This window comes from Mytilus californianus, unplaced genomic scaffold (assembly GCF_021869535.1).
Source record: "Mytilus californianus isolate M0D057914Y unplaced genomic scaffold, xbMytCali1.0.p SCAF_15, whole genome shotgun sequence".
In the NCBI taxonomy this organism is placed as follows: Eukaryota; Metazoa; Mollusca; class Bivalvia; order Mytilida; family Mytilidae; genus Mytilus; species Mytilus californianus.
The window spans coordinates 11,003,045-11,026,345 of record NW_026262637.1 but is presented as its reverse complement, the minus strand read 5'-3'; the positions used below and the strand labels follow the sequence as shown (position 1 = coordinate 11,026,345).

Sequence of the window (23,301 nt, the reverse complement as noted above, 5' to 3'; positions counted from 1 at the left end):
TTTCTATTTTAAGTTGGTTATTTCTGATTTATATTTAAAAGAAAATTATAATGATATGGTAGGAGATACACAACAAACAGGATGTGTAAATTATTATATAATAAGTATTGTGCAATAGCAAGAAATTTTCAATTGCGCAGTATTGCACAATAGCAAGAAATCTTCAATTGCACAGTATTGCGCAATAGCAAGAAATCTTCAATTGCACAGTATTGCGCAATAGCAAGAAATATCCAATAGCATAATATTGCGCAATAGCAAGAAATTGTCAATTGTACAGTATTGCGCAATAGCAAGAAATATTTAATTGCACAGTATTGTGCAAAAGAAGATACTTCGTATAAATTGCTTATTTCTTGACCAATTTCAATGGGGTTTTATTCTTGAATTCTTGGGTTTCTTTGATATGCCGAATGTAACCATGTATTTAGATTCTTAATTTTTGGTTCCGTTTTCAAATTGGTCTACATTAAGGTCCAAAGGGTCCAAAATTAAACTTAGTTTGATTTTAACAAAAATTGAATTCTTAGGGTTCTTTGATATGCTGAATCTAAACATGTATTTAGATTTTTGATTATGGGCCCAGTTTTCAAGTTGGTCCAAATCGGGGTCCAGAATTAAACTTTGTTTGATTTCAACAAAAATTGAATATATGGGGTTCTTTGATATGCTGAATCTAACCATGTATTTAGATTTTTGATTTTTGGGCCGCGTTTTCAACTTTGTCCACATTGAGGTCAAAAGGGTCCAAAATTAAACTTTGTTTGATTTCATCAAAAATTGAATTCTTGGGGTTCTTTGATATGCTGAATCTAACCATGTATTTAGATTTTGGATATTGGACCATAATAGGTGAATGTCCAATTTAAAATTTTTAAGTTCTTAGACCACATTCATTCTGTGTCAGAAACCTATGCTGTGTCAAATATTTAATCACAATCCAAATGCAAAGCTGTATCAAGCTTGAATGTTGTGTCCATACTTGCCCCAACTGTTCAGGGTTCGACCTCTGCGGTCGTATCAAGCTGCGCCCTGCGGAGCATTTTATTTTCTTTGTACTTGTTTTTATATTGTTGGTTTTCCAGATCTTGAATCAAATGTGAAATGATAATCAATCAGTACTTTATTTATTCAGTTTGTTACACAGATGCCTACCCCCTTTTAATGCAATAACAATTTGATTGAAAAACAAAATAGCATTTTAAACTATATAACCTTTTTATTTTTCATAAATATTAGATTTTCAATTTTACTTCTTTAAATTGCAGGCTATACGTAAAAACCAACCAAACCAACCAAACCAACTCCAGCATGGTGGTTCTCCTCCAGACCAGAAACCTCCGATGTCTAAGGAACCAGAAGTTGCTGTTATATCATTTGGCAAAGTCAAAGGCAGCATGGGGCTCAGTATTGTGGCAGCTAAGGTTAGTATAAAGGTCAACGGCAGCATCAGGCTCAGTATCATGGCAGCTAAGGTTAGTATAAAGGTCAAGGGGAGCATTGGGCTCAGTATTGTGGCAGCTTAGGTTAGAAAAAAGGTCAAGGGCAGCATCAGGCTCAGTATCGTGGCAGCTAAGGTTAGTATAAAGGTCAAGGGGAGCATGGGGCTCAGTATAGTGGCAGCTAAGGTAAGTATATAATAAAGGTCAAGGGCAGCATGACTCAGTATTGTGGCAGCTAAGGTACGTATAAAGGTCAAGAGCAGAATGGGGCTCAGAATTGTGGCAGCTAAGGTAAGTATAAAGGTCGAGGGCAGCATCAGGCTCAGTATTGTGGCAGCTACGGTAAGTATAAAGGTCAAGGCAGCATGGGGCTCAGTATTGTGGCAGCTAAGGTAAGTATAAAGGTCAAGGGCAGCATGGGGCTCAGTATTGTGGCAGGTAAGTTAAACAAGTTTTGTGGGGTTCAGTTTGAGAAAAAACAAGAAAACAATTGGTAAAAAAGGGGGGAAAATGCATGAAAGGGAAGATTAAAGCGTTTTCATCTTTTTGCAAGATTGTGCATGTAAAGCTTTTTGTGTTATACAACATACACTAACATGAGTATCTAGGAAATTGTGATTATCTGTAATACATAGGATTCAGCAGGTTACTTAACTTTAATACCTAACAAAATAACTCAGACTTTATATGTCACCTGAAATAGGGGGAAACAAAATGGTTGTTCCACTACTATAAATAAAAAGAATAAAAGAGTTTCAATTGGAAAAACAGGTTAAAATAATACAATTACAACTCCATGGTTTGTTTTGTTTAAATGTATGCGTTCTGTTGTATATTTTAATACACTGTAAAATTTATTGTTGAACATATAAAACATTGTCCTTTAGTTGTTCTAATAGCATATTTTTTACTATATCTATATAAAATATAAAATCACATACAAAGAAACATCATTGTAAACATTCTTTTGAAATCAGTCTGTTTTGGCCTCTGAAAGCGACCTTTCTTCAAATAGAAACCTTTGAAAATTTCCTTGAAAATAAAGCTGTTATTTTCTATTGACTAATGTAGCATGCATAATAGGACCAAAAGATGTCAAATCAAACATTTAAGTTTATGCTATGTTGTAATGCTTCTTGAAAATGATTTATTGTTTTCCATTAAAAAGAAATCTTTTTAGTTTTTAGTTGGTTTTTTTTTTCCTGTATGGGAAAGGGGAGATAAATCAAATGTACAATCGCAAAGCCTAAATAATAGGAAAGGATGTTATTCTTTTCAATTGAGAATGGGTTAAAGTTTTATTAAATGAGTGGTTTAAAGACATCAAAATTACTGAAGTGTGGAAAAATGCTGCAAAAACATTTAAATTAGTCTAGTTTTGTATCAAACATAGTTTGTTCCAGATGTTGCAGTTTTATATGCCATTTGATACAATTACAACACAATCAGCACAATATCAGTCATATATTTGTTTAGTCAGTGATCATAAACATTCATTATGTGTAAATTTAATTAGAAATGCATGTAAAATTGTTTAATATCTGTAAGAACATGTAAAGTTGATATGGGAGGTAACTCTTTCTGGCTTTAAATGTTCACACTGTCCTACCCTTCATAGAAATGACTTCTTTAGGTATACCATTATCTTCCACCCTCAACATGTCCGAATGTTCTAAAAAAAACAAAAAATAGGGTTTATAAGTTAATAGCACTTTTCATTTTTCTTTCATGTGTAGAACATAAAAGAGAATAACAAGAATTGAGAACAACCAACACAGATCTCCTTTGTATATGTACATAAATACAAATATTCTAGTATAAATACATGTACTGTCCAAAGAGGGAGACCCCAATTCCTTAAAGTACATGTACATAAATACAAATATTCTGGTATAAATACATGTACTGTCTAAAGAGGGAGACCCCAATTCCTTAAAGTACATGTACATAAATACAAATATCCTAGTATAAATACATGTACTGTCTAAAGAGGGAGACCCCAATTCCTTAAAGTACATGTACATAAATACAAATATTCTAGTATAAATACATGTACTGTCCAAAGAGGGAGACCCTAACACCTTTGTACATGTACATAAATACAAATATCCTAGTATAAATACATGTACTGTCCAAAGAGGGAGACACTAACACCTTTGTACATGTACATAAATACAAATATCCTAGTATAAATACATGAACTTTCCAAAGAGGGAGACCCCTTAATCCTTTGTATATGTACATAAATACAAATATTCTAGTATAAATACATGTACTGTCCAAAGAGGGAGACCCTAACTCCTTTATACATGTGCATAAATATAAATATCCTAGTATAAATACATGTACTGTCCAAAGAGGGAGACCCCAATTCCTTAAAGTATATGTACATAAATACAAATATACTAGTATAAGTACATGTACTGTCTAAAGAGGGAGACCCCAATTCCTTAAAGTATGTGTACATAAATACAAATATCCTAGTATAAATACATGTACTGTCCAAAGAGGGAGACCTCAAATCCTTAAAGTATATGTACATAAATACAAATATACTAGTATAAATACATGTACTGTCTAAAGAGGGAGACCCCAATTCCTTAAAGTACATGTACATAAATACAAATATTCTAGTATAAATACATGTACTGTCCAAAGAGGGAGACCCCAATTCCTTAAAGTATATGTACATAAATACAAATATACTAGTATAAATACATGTACTGTCCAAAGAGGGAGATCCTAACACCTTTGTACATGTACATAAATACAAATATCCTAGTATAAATACATGTACTGTCCAAAGAGGGAGACCCCTTAATCCTTTGTATATGTACATAAATACAAATATTCTAGTATAAATACATGTACTGTCCAAAGAGGGAGACCCCTTAATCCTTTGTATATGTACATAAATACAAATATTCTAGTATAAATACATGTACTGTCCAAAGAGGGAGACCCCTAAATCCTTTGTATATGTACATAAATACAAATATTCTAGTATAAATACATGTACTGTCCAAAGAGGGAGACCCCTTAATCCTTTGTATATGTACATAAATACAAATATTCTAGTATAAATACATGTACTGTCCAAAGAGGGAGACCCCTTAATCCTTTGTATATGTACATAAATACAAATATTCTAGTATAAATACATGTACTGTCCAAAGAGGGAGACCCCTTAATCCTTTGTATATGTACATAAATACAAATATCCTAGTATAAATACATGTACTGTCCAAAGAGGGGAACCCCTATTCCTTAAAGTATATGTACATAAATACAAATATCCTAGTATAAATACATGTACTGTCCAAAGAGGGAGACCCTAACTCCTTTATACATGTGCATAAATATAAATATCCTAGTATAAATACATGTACTGTCCAAAGAGGGAGACCCCAATTCCTTAAAGTATATGTACATAAATACAAATATACTAGTATAAATACATGTACTGTCCAAAGAGGGAGACCTCAATTCCTTAAAGTATATGTACATAAATACAAATATACTAGTATAAATACATGTACTGTCTAAAGAGGGAGACCCCAATTCCTTAAAGTATATGTACATAAATACAAATATTCTAGAATAAATACATGTACTGTACAAAGAGGGAGACCACAATTCCTTAAAGTATATGTACATAAATACAAATATACTAGTATAAATACATGTACTGTCCAAATAGGGAGACCCTAACACCTTTGTACATGTATATAAATACAAATATCCTAGTATAAATACATGTACTGTCCAAAGAGGGAGACCCTAACTCCTTTGTACATGTGCATAAATACAAATATCCTAGTACAAGTACATGTACTGTCCAAACATGGAGATCACTTATGAATCAAGGTGCATGTTAGTGAAATGGATGACACATTTTACAATTAATATAATAATCTTGAATTTTTCATGATTGTTTTACCCATGTCCGTCTGAACGTCCGTCCGTATATCTCAAAATTGGTTTCCTTTCTCTAACTTTAGTTTCCCTCAACCAAATGTTATGAAACTTATGCACTATGCTTATTACCACAAAACACAGATCAAGGTTGAATTTTGGTGGCATCACTTTTACTGTTCTAAAGTTATGCCCCTTTACAAATGGAAAAGTTGCTGAATTTTTCGTTTCCGTTCTCTAACTTTAGTTTGCCTCAACCAAATGTTATGAAACTTAGACACAGTGCTTATTACCACAAAACACAGATCAAGTTTGAATTTTGGTGGCGTCACTTTTGCCGTTCTAGAGTTATGCCCTTTTACAAAGGGAAAAATTGCTGATATTCGTTTCCGTTCTCTAACTTTAGTTTGCCTCAACCAAATGTTATGAAACTTATACACTATGCTTATTACCACAAAACACAGATCAAGTTTGAATTTTGGTGGCGTCACTTTTACCGTTTTAGAGTTATGCCCCTTTACAAATGGAAAAATTGCTGAATTTTTCATTTCCGTCTGTACGTCCGTACGTCCCAAAATTGGTTTCCATTCTCTAACTCAAGTTTGCCTCAACTAAATGTTATGAAACTCAAAAACAATGCTTATTACCACAAAACTCAGATCAAGTACAAATTTGGGTAGTGTCACTTTTACTGTTCTTGAGATATGTCCCTTTATAACGTTATATAGCGGGGGCATCATCTGTGTCCCATGGACACATTCCCCATTTATTTGAAGAGTAAACAGACAGACATAAATTTCTTTTATAATTTCAATCATTTTATAAGAACATAAAGATACATTTTTGTGTTGTGTACATATTTCTTTAGAAGCCATCATAATCATGTGACAAATCTGGCTCATTTGAGTTCTTTGATCCGAGTCATTTCACACTTCCTTTGAATGGGACCTAAACCTAATTTATCTAGTTGTCTTTAAACATAATGAAATTTTGATTTGTCTTTTAAAATTTTAAATGTCTGTCTGAGATGTAATCTTGTAAAAGGATGATTGAGTAGTTGGACTTGGCAAGATGACAGACATAGAAATGTTTTAAACTAATTCATTTGGAGAAGCCAAAGATAAAAAATTAAAATTGAGGACATTATAATTAATCTTAAAATGTATTATTGATACATACCAAAGATAAGATCGCTATCTGTAGATTAATTAATCTTTCAGATTTTGAAAGATTTATTCTAGGTGGTCTCTATGCTGCCATGGTATTTTAGCTATTTTTTTATTTCAGTTTTTTAGACAAATTGAGTGTAAATTTTAGATAAATTCTGAACAATGTTCTAAAAAATCAGGGGCAACCCAGGATTTGATGTTAGAGGGCGTTTCTTAGAATAAGAAGATTGAGTACCATTTTTTGACAAAAATTGGTTGAAATTTTACCTATGAATTACATTATAAAATTTTTTTAGGGTGCATGCGCCAGGTGTGCCCTGTCTGAATCGGCACCTGTAGAATGTATCTGTACAGAACATCTAAAGGTGAAGTCCCTGAACAGCTAGGTCTGAATAGTTCCTAATGCCACCATTGTAGAAACTTTAAATTGAGGTTTACACCCCTTTTTTTTACCTCATTCATCCCGTAAGGAACAATATTATAAAGTGCATATATTGAGTAAATTATATGCTGCACAATGAGATTTTGGACAGGAATTTTTGATTGTTGTTTGATAATATATGTTTGTGATAGGAGAAAAGGTTACAGTTGGACTATAAAGTAACTAATGTGCCGTCAAATCTGAGAGTTATATTAAAGAAAAAGAACGAAGTCTATTTTTGAACACTTGTTTCTTTGTGTAGACAGAAATACAATCTTGCATTGTATTAGTAATATAAGATAGTATTTCATAGACTGTCACATGATATTGTCTATATATCCCCATCTAATTTGCATATATTGTATGTTAAATTTCATTTTATACTGCACATTTATATCTTCTATTTGCTCTGAAATAAGTATTGATATTCAATCAGTTTGCCATTGTGAATGGTTAGGAAAACAATGTAGACATTTTGCCAATTTATTAACAAAACATTTATTTGTTTTGGGTGGTACTCTATGTGTTTCAAGTGACACACATCTGTTGAATGAAATTATTTCATGTTTGTTGTTTCAAAAATATACCCTAGGCAAAGCAAATATGATGTGTGGTTCTGTTCTGTTCTTGTTAATACACTAATAGACTAAGCTGTAATACTGTACTTTGGAGTAGATTGTTGGATATTAGTTTTATTGAAATATGACATATATTTATTTTCTCAGTTTTATTGACATCCTTTACAAACCAAACCTGAAATCTGACCCGTTTTGTAAATGTGACTTTAACAGAACAACAATTAAATAGTCACATGAGTCTGTACACAGAGATGTAATGTAAAGAAGTAGATTTGGTTGCCTGACTCAAAAAATGATTAAAGAAAGGTTTTCACAAAAGAAATAATTTTACCTGAATATTGGACAGTTACTTGCTCCAATTTCAAGACAAATACACCAAGACTTTTTAGAGAATAACCTGTACATAAGGTATTCATGTCTACCCAAGTTCACTGTCCACATGATGAAGTCTCCAGATATGTAATGATAGGATTTTTATGGATTTAAATGATTCTATAAATTTACAATTTTAATGTCATGGTTGGATCATTTGATCCTACTTTATATATGTACTATAATCATTAAATACTAATGTTCACAACATCTATACCCTTCACAATGGGAGCCAAAGCAATCTATCCTTAACAAATACTTCATCCATGTATGTAATTTCTTAGTTTCCGAATCACCTCAACTCATGGTCTCAATTTTTGTGCACTACAGGTGCATAGTAATTAAATTTTCTGCAGGAATAAACATCAAACCTTAGGTATCTATGATTTATAAACGGCTATATCTTATTTCCTTTTCATTTTATGATTCTAAAGCTTGAAATTGATAACCATATCATTGACTACAGTACTACTGTTTACTTTTGTTCTGAATAGACCTTCACTCTTGGTTGTTAAACTTGTTGATGTACTTTAAATAGTGACTTATCTGCTCTCATAAATGAGACCATACCGAATCAAACTTTTTGATTAGAATCTTAAAACTTCTTGTATTTTTATTTGTACATGGATAAGAAAAAAATCAGCATTTTTATGACCCTGCCGTAGCGGAGGGGGCATTAAGTTTTACCCTTGTCCGTCTGTACGTCCGTCCGTATGTACGTCCCAAATTGGTTTCCGTTCTCTAACTTTAGTTTGCCTCAACCAAATATTATGAAACTTATACACAATGCTTATTACCACAAAACACAGATCAAGTTTGAATTTTGGTGGCATCATCGTAACCATTCTAGAGTTATGCCCCTTTACAAATGGAAAAATTGCTGAATTTTTCGTTTCCGTTCTCTAACTTTAGTTTGCCTCAACCAAATGTTATGAAATTTATACACAATGCTTATTACCACAAAATATAGATCAAGTTTCAGTTTTGGTGGCGTCACTTTAACTGTTCTAGAGTTATGCCCCTTTACAGATGGAAAAATTGCTGAATGTTTCGTTTCCGTTCTCTTAACTTAAGTTAGCCTCAACCAAATGTTATGAAACTTATACACAATGCTTATTACCACAAAACACAGATCAAGTTTGAATATTGGGGGTGTCACTTTAACCATTCTAGAGTTATGCCCCTTTACAAATGGAAAAATTGCTGAATTTTTCGTTTCCGTTCTGTAACTTTAGTTTGCCTCAACCAAATGTGATGAAACTGATACACTATGTTTATTTCTACAAAATACAGATCAAGTTTGAACTTTGGGGATGTCACTTTTATTGTTCTAGAGTTATGCCCCATTACAAATAGAAAAATTGCTGAATTTTTCATTTCAGTTCTTTAACTTAAGTTTGTCTCAACCAAATTTTATGAAACTTATTACCACAAAACTCAGATCAAGTACAAATTTGGGTAGCTTCACTTTTACCGTTCTTCAGTTATGTCTCTTTATAACTTTATATGATATGCAAGCGGGGGCATCATCTGTGTCCGATGGACACATTCCCCATTTATTTTTTTATATGCAGTCATTAAATTTATTAGACTTGGGACGATTTAGAGCTTGACATTTGTATAGACACATGGCTGTTTTTGAAGTCTGTATGTAGTCTTCTAGATGTCTTTTGGTTATTTCTGCTGTTGGGTTGCTGTTTCATTGATGTATACCACACATCTTGTTTTATTCATATTAAACTGAAATTACAGTCTACATTTCATTGTTCTTTGAAATGATTAGGCTTCCGTACAATATATTATTCCTCACAGCTGTGATAATACTGTCTTAGTACTATATTTTATACTACAGTTTAATACCACTCCTTACAAAAACTTTACCCTTGAAATTCAGGATTTATTTTAACTCACAAAATAAACTGAATTATTACTTCAATCTGCTTTATGTAAATAAAGCTTAGTATTTTTCCTTAAACATTAAAAATTCTTTTGAAATATTTTAATGGGAATTGAGATTTGTCAACAAACATGTTTTTGTATTGCACTTAAGTAAATACAAGTAAATTCACCTGTATTTTCTGGTAACCTTGTATTATATCTAGTGAAACCTTATATTGTATTCCAATCTGTTCAGATGAGTTTATTATAAGAAATGTAACAATGTTTGTAAACTTTCTTGTAAACTTAACAGTTTGCATAAAAACTCCACTAACCTGGAATGACCCTAAATAGCAGAGGCCAATAAAATGGATAGGTTAAATGATTTCTATTTATATACCAACTAACAGGTAATTCTGCACACCTGTAATCTTAAATAACTGGTCAAATTCTTCAGCAGATTTTCATAAGTCACATGGGATTTTAAAATTTGACATTTTTTTTCTGGGGACATTTTTGTGTGAGATGTTCCTGATTCATAAAGAGAAAAAACTAATGTTAAATGGATGAATATTGATGGACTACAACAAAAACTTGGATATATCTGTAAGATCTTTATGAATCTGATTACATAAGATTGCTGAAGAATTTAAACGTTTATGGAATACATAACATACATTGTATAAAAACATTTTCATAGATTTTTAAAGAAAGATATTCTTGGATAAAATCCTGGATGTTTCCCAGTTAAATAACAGTAAAAACGTCTAAGCTTTCTATGGATTTTGTTGTGAAAAAGTGATGTGAAGTTTACTATTACAATAATTGTATACTAATTTACCAAATTACATCCACAATTTGGATTACTGAGAGTTCCAGGATATTCAAGTTTCATCTCTAATGCGTCAGGAGTTTCGTGAGTTGTAAATTAACGGCTAAAGAAGTCTCAAATTACTTGTATTTAAACGATGAATTAAGCAGGTTATTTTATGATGATGTTTTTCTCAAATTAAATATTGAGAATAGTATAATAATTTAAATATTTTTTAAAGTCATATTTTTGGTGTAGATCCATATTTTTTTCATCTGTTTTTGGTAAAAATTTTAATATCTGATTTGGAATTGATGCAAATAATGTGGACAAAACTGGAATTGTTTCAAAAATATGATGATAGCCCTAATTTTAATAGTTCTGAAAACATAAATGTACATGTGGCAGATTTCTTTAATTTTTTTTATGCGAAGATGAATACAGGCTTCATATGTTAAATAAATAAAAGGATAAGAGAAATATAAGTATTAATAAATAATATTTTATCTGGATATAATATTGCACATGGTGGACCATTTATGACCATAAATGTCACACATGATAGATTTATAATTTGCAAAACAAAAAAATCAATTTAAGTTCATATGAATGTCTTACAGAAATTCCATCTTTTTGTAATTGAGTAAATGGTCTTTAAGTTGAAATTTTAAATAGAATTGAAACACATGAGCCAGGGAAGAGGAAAGCAAATATCACAAAGATCATTGTTATAACATGTTGTTACAATATATAAAAAAGGAGATGTGGTATGATTGCTAATGAGACAACTATCCACTCAGTTCAAATGAACATATAGGCAACCGTATGGCCTTCAACAGTGAAAAAAACCCATACTATACAGTCGGCTATAAAAGGCCCCGACATGAAAAATATGAAACAATTCAATTGAGAAAACTAACGGCCTAATTTATAACAAAACAATTGATGAAAAAAAAATATGACAGACATGAACCAACGACAACCACTGAACTACAGGCTCCTGACTTGGTACAGACAAATAAAGAATGTGGTGGGGCTAAACATGTTTGTGAGCGCTCAACCTTCCCCTAACCTGGGACAGTGGTGTTACAGCACAACATAAAAATCAGTTGAAAATGGCTTAACTCACATGTCTGTAATGATAAACAGCCAAGGCATCTCTTTTAGGGAGCATCCCTTTTTTCCATTCTAAACTCACTGGTCTTAATATATGATAAAAAGATGTATGTAATTTTAAATCAAATTTATTGCATCATTTTTTTCTTTATCTGAAAATTGAGACCAACACAATGTTGTGTAGTTTTCCTACAAATCCATATATTTTTAGCATTCCAGGACCAGTTGACAATTAGGAAAAAATTATTAAACTTTTGTTTATCATGACACAGAATATTTACTAAGTTACAATTTTAGCAATCACAATAATATTCAATCACAAAGGTCTACACTCTTTTAGTGAGCATTAGGTAGGATATTCAGTTTATATTGAGCTTATGTCAAGACCAGATGCACTGAATATACCTAATTAATTAAACAGAATAAATCAATGTTTTTTAAACTAAGTCAATCTACATAGCATTACAGTATTTTAACTCAGTATTCAGTGCTAAGAATTACAGGCTTTATAGAAATAAGGTCTCTAATATATCCACAGACATGATAACTTTCCTGTTTCTAGGGTTCATAGGTGTTTCTGAATTCCTGTTTATCGTTTTAACCCAAAGATCACCATTTATTCGTGAGATATCGGGGTTCCTCAGAACCATTTACTTCCTTTTATTAGGTTATAATGTACAAAGTTGTGTTATATGGGCACAGCCATCTTGTGAAGGGAACATGACATTGATATTAAAATAGCTCACTATCCGTGATTGATTGTGAATATGTTTTAGCCTCTCTATGAATTAGGTTGTATGTAACCACAAATTTGTCATTAAGAGTATATGTTATTAAGGCCTGGAGATTTGCTTCTCTATTGTTCGGAACAGATCTAATGAATAACTTTGTAATGAAGTTACGTAAGATTTATCTCTGTGTTAGCAATTTGTTCCACAAAACTTATTTAAAGCACCATTTAAGAAATACTTTTTAAAAATAGAATTGTCGGCAACGGTGCAAAACTTTGATACTTTACATTCATACCTAATGCATAATATTTTGAAAGTGAAAGATTAAATTTAAAGTTATTTTGACCGGAAATCTTTGGCTTATATAGATAAGAGCCTCCAGAGCTATATTGTTTAAGTGTATAGTCCCACTCTAACTGTGCTAGGTGTTAAAGCAATGTAAAAGTAAAAGTTGTTACATAGTCAGACATTGAGGTGACTTATTTAAATATTTTAGTCTACCTGTTATGTGGGTGTTTAGTAACAAACCACCCAATTATAACCTCTGTGTCAAAATTATTTACTTATTGCCTTTTTAGGGGAAGTAGTGAGAAAAACAAATCCATTTCTGAACATTTTTGCTGGTGACTAAACATCCACTTTTAAAAAAAGAAAATTCTTTCCGACATGCATTCTGTCATCTTACAAAAAGGGAAAACATGGTGTATGATTTTGTCTAACCAGGATTAGAGTAAAGACAGTCTTGTATTTACAAGGCTATGAGTAAGAATATAAGAATGTCACATGTACATGTAGATACATGACGACCCTATTACATAATTCATTATAATTTTGTCTGCACATTTAGATATTAAGGATTTAATTATCAAAACATTTCCGTTAGCATGTTATTTGTGCATGCGAACAACACGTGTAATTTTGACAAAATGATAATGTCTATGCATCATTCGACAGTAATAACATAAATATTTTCATGAAAATATGACAAAAAAATAGAAGTATTGTTTTATCTTTTCATGTATCTTTGAAATAGTAGAAAAGAAACCTTTGTAAAATGAATGGCAGGTTGTTAACATCTGTAATGTTTAAAAGATGTAACTGAGAAATTTTTTTATTTTTGTTCGGTGGCGGTCCTCGGATACTAGTTCAGGCAGTTTAACGTGTGTTTATATGAATTCTGAATATCTAATTTCAATCTTTTAACGTAAAATAAAGAGAAGAGTCAGGTTACACATTAACCATTTAAAATATTTTTTTTTAAATAAGAAATAATAAAAGTAAAATTAAACCATGATTTAAGGTGGTCACAGTCGATTTGCATGAGATTTGGTAGCATGATAAAGACTCGTATCACACATGTGTCACTTGTCAAAACTATCGTTATCTTTACAGATCGAAGTTACAGGCAAAAATACATAAACTGCAGAATATTTGTTTCAAAATCCTTTAATTTAAATGATTCATAATGAAAATTCTAATGTAAACTTGAGTTGTACTTAAATCTTCTTTGCCACTATTTTTCAAATGTTTAAAAAATAAAAACAGCATTGGCAATAATTTTGCTTTTGTAGCTTATTTAGTATATTGCCAATGTGTTGATACCACTACTGATGGACTGTTAGTCACCAAATGTATTTTTTGGTGTTGATACTATTGATGATGGACCTTCAGTGTATCTTCAATTTTAAATTTGGCAATAGACCATCTCAAATATTCAGCAATTTTACAATACACATATACATGTAAAGGACTGTATCATGTATTTCAAGTTGTCTCCGTGCGGGCCTCTTTTTGTCGAGCCTTCGACTTTTGTCGAAAAAGCGAGACATAGCGATCCTACATTCCGTCGGCGGCGTTGTCATTGTTGTTGTCGTCGGCAGCGGCGTCCACAAATATTCACTCTGTGGTTAAAGTTTTTGAAATTTTAATAACTTTCTTAAACTATCCTGGATTTCTACCGAACTTGGAAAGAAACTTTTTTATGATCATAAGATAATAATCCAAAGTAAATTTTGTAAAAAAAAAAATCCATTTTTTCAGTATTTTACTTATAAATGGACTTAGTTTTTCTGCCATTTAACATTACATTCACTCTGTGGTTAAAGTTTTTAAGATTTTAATAACTTTCTTAAACTATCCTGGATTTGTACCAAACTTGGACAGATGCTTGTTTATGATTAAAAGCTAGTATCTAGAAGGAATTTTGTTAAAATTTTGTTCCATTTTTTTCCGTATTTTACTTATAAATGGACTTAGTTTTTCTTCCAGTTAACATTACATACAGTCTAGATCTGCAGTTTAAGTTTTTAAAACATTTATTAGATTCATAAACTATCCTGGATTTTTACCAAACTTGGACAGAAGCTACTTACAATCAAAAGATAGTATATAGAGGAATATTTTTATCAATTTTTTTCCTCATTTTTGTTGAGCCTGCGATTAACAGCAAAAGTAGGCGAGACACTGGGTTCCGCGGAACCCTTACAAATTTTTATTTATCCTCAATCCTTAGTTACACTCGTTTAGATTCTAGCTATGCATTATTTCTGGTACCAAGTCTTGAATTGAAAATATTTCACTTGTTATAACTTGCACAATATACTTGAACACACAAGATAACATTGCAACAAATCTAATTATTGTTATTCTAAACTCTTGATAGATTTGTTTTAAAACTGGTCCTTATTTTTCTGAGATTAGCTGTGAATAGAATTATCCACAAAATCACTTATCAGAACTCTCACATAAATGGCCTTAGTACAAAATCTTTTGATAACCTTAAATGTTTAGGATAACTTCATTATGATGTAAATTCCTTCAAAATGGTCAAGCCGAATGATTTTTGCCGTAGCGTGTTCATAGCTGGACAATAATGTCTTCATAGCTGCCACTGGACGTTAAACGGACAACAATTAATCAACCAATCATAGAATATATGAAAGGGTTGGAACTTGGAATATATGTTTTAAAAGTGTTGCGGTTATAGTTGAGATTACAAACATGAAGTAGGGTGGGAGTTCATAGGATTCCCTTACATTTTTTCTCTGGGTATTTTTCTCTTGTAATTTTTGTGTCAGAACTTCAGTAACTGTCAATACTTATGTAGGAGTGCTACCCATACAGGTATTAACCATACAGAAAAATGTTTCTTTTTAACAAGATAACAATAGCTAGTTATTATTTGACAATAAATAATCTGTAGAAATGTAAAGAATTTTAATAACCCCTAATATTGACTTAAAGCATAAAATCTACAATACACACCACTCAGTTTATTGTTTACACAAATTTATTAAACAAGTTAAAACTTTCAATACTTTTATGTTGTTATTGAATAAAAATATCTGTGGTAAATGATTACATCATTAAATTTACAGCTATGTAAATTCCTTATTAATCTCAAAGGAGGATATACTAATGTAGAAGGCAACTATTTCAATAGTAATTGGTACACCACTGACCAGACTTCTATTCAAAGGTATAAGTAGGTTGAAGTAACATCAAGGCAAACTCAGTGATACTGCAGTAGGCATACTTTAATATCCTGCATGCAATATTTTCCACTGGACATTAAGCAAACAACATTAAATCTGATAAATGGTTTAAGTACCACACAAATCCCTGCAGTATTGCAACATAGCCAATGCATACAGTGTTGCCCCCAAGGGTCTTTTAGCATCATAGTAATGTGATGCTATATTGCTAGAATGTGAAATAAGTTTCTTATACAAAGTGTTATGGATGTGTTGCTATAATTTCTAGAAACAAGAAGATATTTCATAATTTCCTGTTCACCAGGATGATATAAGAAATTTCTGAGGAGAACACTGGCATATTCTTACTATTCATCTATCAGTGTGTGCAGATCTGAATTGAGGAAGGAACTCACAACGATTTAAATTCTAATTTTACAATTGATCATATGTATATTGTCAATTATACTAAATCTTACTTCTAATACTGACTACCTTTGGCCTTAATCAGGATAATATTGTCATTAGAAATATTTCAAATCTTTTAAAACTGTGCACTAATTGGATTACAACCGTTTTATTTTGATATGGCACTGTTCCAATTTGTTACACCCAGACAAGATTAACTAATAATTCTTTTGTTTGAGAATTAAACTTGTGTATTCTTTGGGATTTGTACAGTATATTGTAGTATATTTATCATTATCTTGTGCTCAGACATTCATAACCTCTTTGACAAGAAACTCATGAAATTCAAAGAATTTTGAAAAATTTAGTTTATTAAAAGGTTGTTTATTCAGGTATAAATGTTGAATTGAATTAAGAAATAATTTTCAACTTAATGTTATGTCCTGTTTTCAAGGTTTTAAATTAACTATGGAATGCAATATTTAGCATGAAATAGACACGCAATAGTAATTATTAATCATGCGCAAAACTTAAGTTCTGTTAGCGATTTCTTTTTCATTGAACTTTGGTTATATAACATTTTTAAATGGTTAAAACTGGAATTATTGCTACTGGTTATAATTATTTGTGGATGTGTTGTTTAATGTGTTACCATCCGAGCCTGTAAAGGAATACTCTGTTTGAATACTCTGTTTTTGGTAAGGATTTAATTGCCTATGGTGTGAATTATAAGTTGTAGATCACTGGACTGGTAATAACTAGGTCAATGATGATATTTTGTCCTAATTGTGGAGATTAAAATGTGAAATTTAATTGTTAAATATCTTTGTGAAAAGAGACACTTGTATTAAGATGAAGAGATAGAAAAGGTATACCCTTCGAGCTAATATTTCACTTTACTTTACAAATATAGTAAATACGACATTACAGCTAAGATTTGGACTGGTCATAAATGTTAAGGTCAAAATTTCACCTGTAAATGTACTTCCTAACTGTTGTGTTAGTGTGTCATAAGCGTGTCAGTGTAGTAATTTGAACTATTTTTAATTCAAATTCAATACATCTGATTTTGTTATCTTAAAATTTTAAAGTATAAAACGTGGAGATTAAATATAATGTATAGAACTGCAGATCTTTGTTTAAGTTTTATTTACCTTTAGTAAAAGGGAGAATTTCAATAGACTTCCCGTCAAGCTAGGCGATATAAATCATTTTATCACCAAGAATGGAGCAAGTTTTCCGGTTTTTTGTTGGAAGTTGTTAAGTACAGGGATTGAGACCATTTCAGGTGTAAATTTTACAATATTTTTGTTGTTGAGTAATCAAATTAAGTTTTGTATCTGAAATAAAATCATTGAATTGTAAAAGAGGGCCCCCTGTATTCTGATTCATTGATGTTATATTATATAATCTGTCACTGAGTAGAAACATCATCATAAAACATCAACTTTCTTGTTTACATAGATTCTTAAACATATTTCTAAGGTAACATTTCATTTATATCATTGAAATTTTATTGAAATCTTATAAATTTAACTTCTGTATTAAATTACAGAAATATTATTTTGACAACATGAATTCATAGAGAAAAATATATTCCTTATTTGGAGCTGAGACCAAGCACATGTACAATAATCGCTATTTGCTCATTCAATGTTTAATTGAAAATCATCTACAATTATTTAATTGTTTCTAAAAACCTGAAAATCATTTTCTGCTTTTATGATACCATATTTTTTGTGTAGATCATTTGAAATATTTATGAACAACATGTTGCTTTGTCTAAGCTCCAGCAAGCTTTGCCATTATTGTCTTTTGGGAATCAACTTACAAATGAATGTTTAAATACTGTTATGTGATATACATGTATATATAGAATTGATTATTGAAAAATCTATAACTGTCTAGAATGCAGTTGACTTAGTGTACCAGAACAAATCAAGGTGGGTATATTATACAGGTTGATTAATATTGGGGAAAAGGGAGGAGGGTTGAAAAGAATTGAAGATGAATGGGAGATGTGATATTTAAAGGGGGTTGGTTGCAAGGGAAAAGACGATAATTTAGAGTGAGATGTGACATTTAACATCTAAAAACTGAATTAACATTTGGTTAAGATGCAATTAGCCATTGGAAGTTTTGAATTAATGGTAAGATATAAAACTAAAAACTGCTGAATCTTATGTATTATATGATGATTCATGTACTATATATGTATTTATGTACAATGTATGCACAAAATATATTGTATAAATAAAAACGTTGTCAGTCGAGCTGCCTAAAAAATGTTGAATTACTTACATAATCTTGATCCCTTTTGCCTTGTGTATAAAAATAATGAGATGAGCTATGATTGCCATTGAGACAACTATCCAAAAAGACCAAGAGCATGAAGAGGCAAAGATGTGAACTCTGGCCATAAAGATATCATGTTGAATATTGCAGACATAACACAAAATTTAGAGCAAACATCCTGTAAACCTAGGTTAGGAATAGAAATGGCTTTTTAACAAGTCACAGTTGCTGTGGAGACGTAATCAATAAATATATATTAATTTAATGTTTACAGGGAGATAACCAGAAAGAAAGAGGAATTTACATAAAATCTGTGGTGACTGGTGGTGGAGCTGATATTGTAAGTATAAGATACTCGGGTCAACCATTAAACAAAAACATCAGTATTATACAGTGAAATTTAAAACAAAACATGGGATATGGATTGAGTCAGATGTCTGGTGAAACTCAAAATTATTAATTATATATTGATGCTGGAGAATACAGGAATAAATGTTTTCTTGAGAAAAAAATATTTGGGGATAGTGATACAATGAAAAACCTCAGTAGACAACATATCGTGTTACTCTAAGCCAATGGAATAGCAAGAATTTTGTTTGAAGCAGGATGATTAATAATATGGAGATGTGTTATGATTGTCAATGAGACAAGTATCCAAATGAAGTGGATTGAAGCAACTATAGGTCATTGTATGACCTTCAACAATAAACAAGACCCTTACCGTATAGTCCGCTATACTACATGGATTCGTTATTTTTTTTTTTACCAAATTTCATGGATTACTTAGGTACATGGGAAACACAAATTCAAATCTCAACTGATTATACATGTTCAAGAGGAATATATGCAGACTTTGGCAAACCATGAAATCAAATATCCACAAAAATTGGTACCCATGAAAATAAATGAATTGGCAAGAAGCACAAAAACAACTAGCTTAAAGACAAAAGAGACAAATTATGGATCTATCAGTACTCACAGTTACTGAAAGCTAGTTCAAAGCCAATTACAACTAATAAATAAATTATGTTCTCCTTGTCTGAACTAAGTTAATTTGACCTTAGACCATTCAAGGAACTCCTTTAAACATTTGGAATCTAACAGGAGACTGGCAAGTTGAAGGCAACAATCTATCAAACTGGCTATGTTATTTTAAACTGGTATACATTAATGATTTTGTAATTTTACTTTAAAAATAAAGTGGAACTCCCAGATAAACTTGGTTCCTAAAACAGACGTCAGGTAATAGTCTATGAGAAAACAACAAATAACTCAAAATAACTTATAAATTATATCCAAGACCAGACTTGTTACCCCTAAGTTTGAACAAGTCATTATTGATATCAACAGAGCTGATGAAGATCATCTATATAAACACAAAATTTCAAATATGCAAAAATACACTCAGAAGATTTGTCACATGACTTGGGCACTTTAGAATGGCTGTGATAAACTGGTTCTGTCCATACTCACCTCATTTCACCCCCCAAAACCCTCAATTAAATGCATAGTGAAAGACAGTCATTAACAGCTTTGAATATTGACTCTGTATACACCAGATGTTTAAATATATTAATCAAAAACATTAAAATATGTTGGCTCACCATCAGTTGTTTGTGATGTAATAGATCATCTACTACTGAAGTGTTCATCAAAGTGTTTTTCATAACTTTTGTGGCATAATTTTTATGCCACCACTGTAGGCAATGGGGGCATTAAGTGTTACCCTTGCCCGTCCGTCCCATTTTTATACGACCGCAAAAAATTTTTTGTGGTCGTATATTGGTATGACGTTGGCGTCGTCGTCGTCGTCGTCGTCGTCGTCGTCCGGCGTCGTCGTCCGAATACACATTAGTTTTCGCACTCTAACTTTAGTTTAAGTGAATGGATCTCATTGAAATTTTACCATAAGGTTCAATACCACAAAAGGAAGGTGGGGATTGATTTTGGGGGTTATGGTACTAACAGTTAAGGAATTAGGGGCCAAAAGGGGCCAAAAATAAGCATTTTTGTAACTTCCAGACATAACTTGTGTGTAAGTGTATGGATCTCTCTGACATTGTACCACAAGGTTCCATATCACAAAGGGAATGCTGGGATTGATTTTGGGGGTAATTGTCTCCAAATTTTAGGAATTAGGGGCCAAAAAGGGGCAAAAAACAAGCATTTTTCTAGTTTCATGACAATAACTTGTTTGTAAGTGTATGGATCTTTATGAAATTGTACTACAAGGTTCCATATCACAAAGGGAATACTGGGATTGATTTTTGGGGTAATTTCCTCCAAATATTAGGAATTAGGGGCCAAAAAGGGGCAAAAAACAAGCATTTTTCTAGTTTCATGACAAAAACTTGTTTGTAAGTGTATGGATCTTTATGAAATTGTACTACAAGGTTCCATATCACAAAGGGAAGGCTGGGATTGATTTTGGGGGTTTTCCCTCAAAATTTTAGTAATTAGGGGCCATAAAAGGGCAAAAAAAAACATGCATTTTTCTAGTTTCAGGACAATAACTTGTGTGTAAGTGTATGGATCTTTATGAAATTGTACTGCAAGGTTCCATATCACAAAGGGAAAGCTGGAATTGAGTTTGGGGGTAATTGCCCTAAACGTTTAGGAATTTGGGGCCAAAAAGGGGCCAAAAAACAAGCATTTTTCTAGTTTCCAGACAATAACTTGTGTTCAAGTGTATGAATCTCTCTGAAATTGTACTGCAAGGTACCATACCACAAAGGGAAAGCTGGGATTGAGTTTGGGGGCGATGAATCATAAGGGGGTTCAAAAAATTGGGGGAGGATTTTTTTTTTCCTTTTTTTTCTTTAACATTTTCCATTTTAAATTGGTTATTTCTGATTTATATATAAAAGCAAATAATAATGATATGGTTTGAATAGGCATACATGTGAACCTCCCGACGGGAGTACAATAATCCCGTTTTCAGGGGTCTCCTCCCCCCCCCTCCCGTTGAAAAAATCCCGTGTATGAAATTTTTCATGAATGAAAAATTTCTGCCCAACATAACATCTCAGGCATCTGGTGTAACTGACATTACCTGAAGTTATATTTTACCTGTAAATCAATTAACATGCATAATTATATGGCTTCACTTGTCAGCTTGGGTGTCAAACATACTGGTAAGCAACGATTTTTACCTCAGGCTAACTGCCGTTGTGTAACAAAAACTGTGTATTTATTGGGTTACTTCCCTTGATTTATCTTGTTTTAAGTTACTTTCCTTTTAATAATGAAAATTTTTAAAAGAATATAAATAAAATATAAATTGAACAAATAATCATAAAAGGATGGTTATTAAATGATTTTAAATGTCTTAGGACAAATAAAAAAATAATAATTTGAAAATTATTTGAGGATTCTATACTTCCTTTTAAGGCTTAAATTGAAATTTATATAATAACTATGACCCTAACTTTACAGATAGAATGAATTTCTGAGTTTGCAAATAAAAACTATTTGCAAGAGAAAAAAAAAAAATAAAAACTATTTGCAGACAGCTAAACAAATGTTCTGGTTGCAATGATTGTTTTATAGAATATGAAGTAAAAAATTTAAAGAACATACTGGAAAAAAACAATGTTAGATTGAACATGTAGAATATAAAGATGGAGAAACTTTATAAGTACAAGGGTACTATAAACATAATAAATTGGTTGGAAAGTTGAAGAAAACACACTTTAAAAGACCATTTTTACAGCACACGGTTACATTTACAACAAAATTAATGTCGATTAAAAACCTCCTGATCTGAGTTTCACAGTCCATCACATGTATGAATAGGTAAATTGAAAATTTTTAAGTTCTTAGACCACTTTCATTCTGTGTCAGAAACCTATGCTGTGTCAAATATTTAATTACAATCCAAATTCAGTGCTGTATCAAGCTTGAATGTTGTGTCCATACTTGCCCCAACTGTTCAGGGTTCGACCTCTGCGGTCGTATCAAGCTGCGCCCCAGCGGAGCATTTTATTATTTCTGCACTCTAACTTTAAGTTTTCCTCATCCAAATTTTATGAGACTCATGCACAATGCTAAGAACCAAAACTCGCAGACAAAGTTCAAATTTGGGCAGTGAGTCAAAGTCTAGAGTTGCAAAGCTTGTGCTGGGGCCATTCGTGTCCTAGGTCACATTCTTCTTTTATTTAGATATGTTTTGCTTCTTGGCATCAAGGTTTTAAGAGTAGATAGAAGTTATACACTATTTGATGACCATTTTTCTAACCAGAGCTTACAAACATTATTTGATTATAGGATGGACGTTTACAGTCAGGTGACCAGTTATTAGAGGTTGATGGGAAGAGTTTGGTTGGATTAACACAAGAAAGGTATAGTACAAATCATATATCAGCCATATAATTATTTGTTTATAACTTTCCCAACTTTAAAGTTTGTTTTGAGAACCATTGGATGAAGTAGTTAGATCTATATCATACTTGATGTTAGTGAATGATTGCATATCTCCTATCAAATAAACCACATCTGGTCGTATTAAAGGACATTAAATTTTTGACATATTTTGAGAAAATGCCATGATTTTTGCCAATTGACGAATTAAAATAACCAGGAGGGTTTGGTAGGTGAACTGTTGTAGGACCAAACTTCTAATCCTATCTGGTATGTTCTTGTTTTCCAATGTCATATTAAATTTTCTCCCACAAGCCATTGGTCACCTAAATT

At 31.7% G+C, this 23,301-nt stretch overlaps 1 protein-coding gene and 1 long non-coding RNA gene across 9 annotated transcripts in view; both read left to right on the top strand.

Moving 5' to 3' along the window:
• LOC127725395 (afadin-like) overlaps window positions 1–23,301 on the top strand; it is a 93,308-nt gene that overhangs the window by 50,375 nt on the left and 19,632 nt on the right. For all 8 annotated transcript variants that reach the window (XM_052232325.1, XM_052232331.1, XM_052232330.1 and 5 more), the window contains 3 exons: window positions 1,269–1,424; window positions 18,884–18,949; window positions 22,876–22,949. In XM_052232325.1, the coding sequence (XP_052088285.1) occupies window positions 1,269–1,424; window positions 18,884–18,949; window positions 22,876–22,949 (296 nt within the window). The remainder of the gene's footprint in view (window positions 1–1,268; window positions 1,425–18,883; window positions 18,950–22,875; window positions 22,950–23,301) is intronic.
• On the top strand, window positions 20,356–22,074 carry LOC127725397 (uncharacterized). Its single transcript, XR_007992989.1, has 2 exons — window positions 20,356–20,841; window positions 21,003–22,074. It is a non-coding gene; the product is annotated as an uncharacterized LOC127725397 (long non-coding RNA).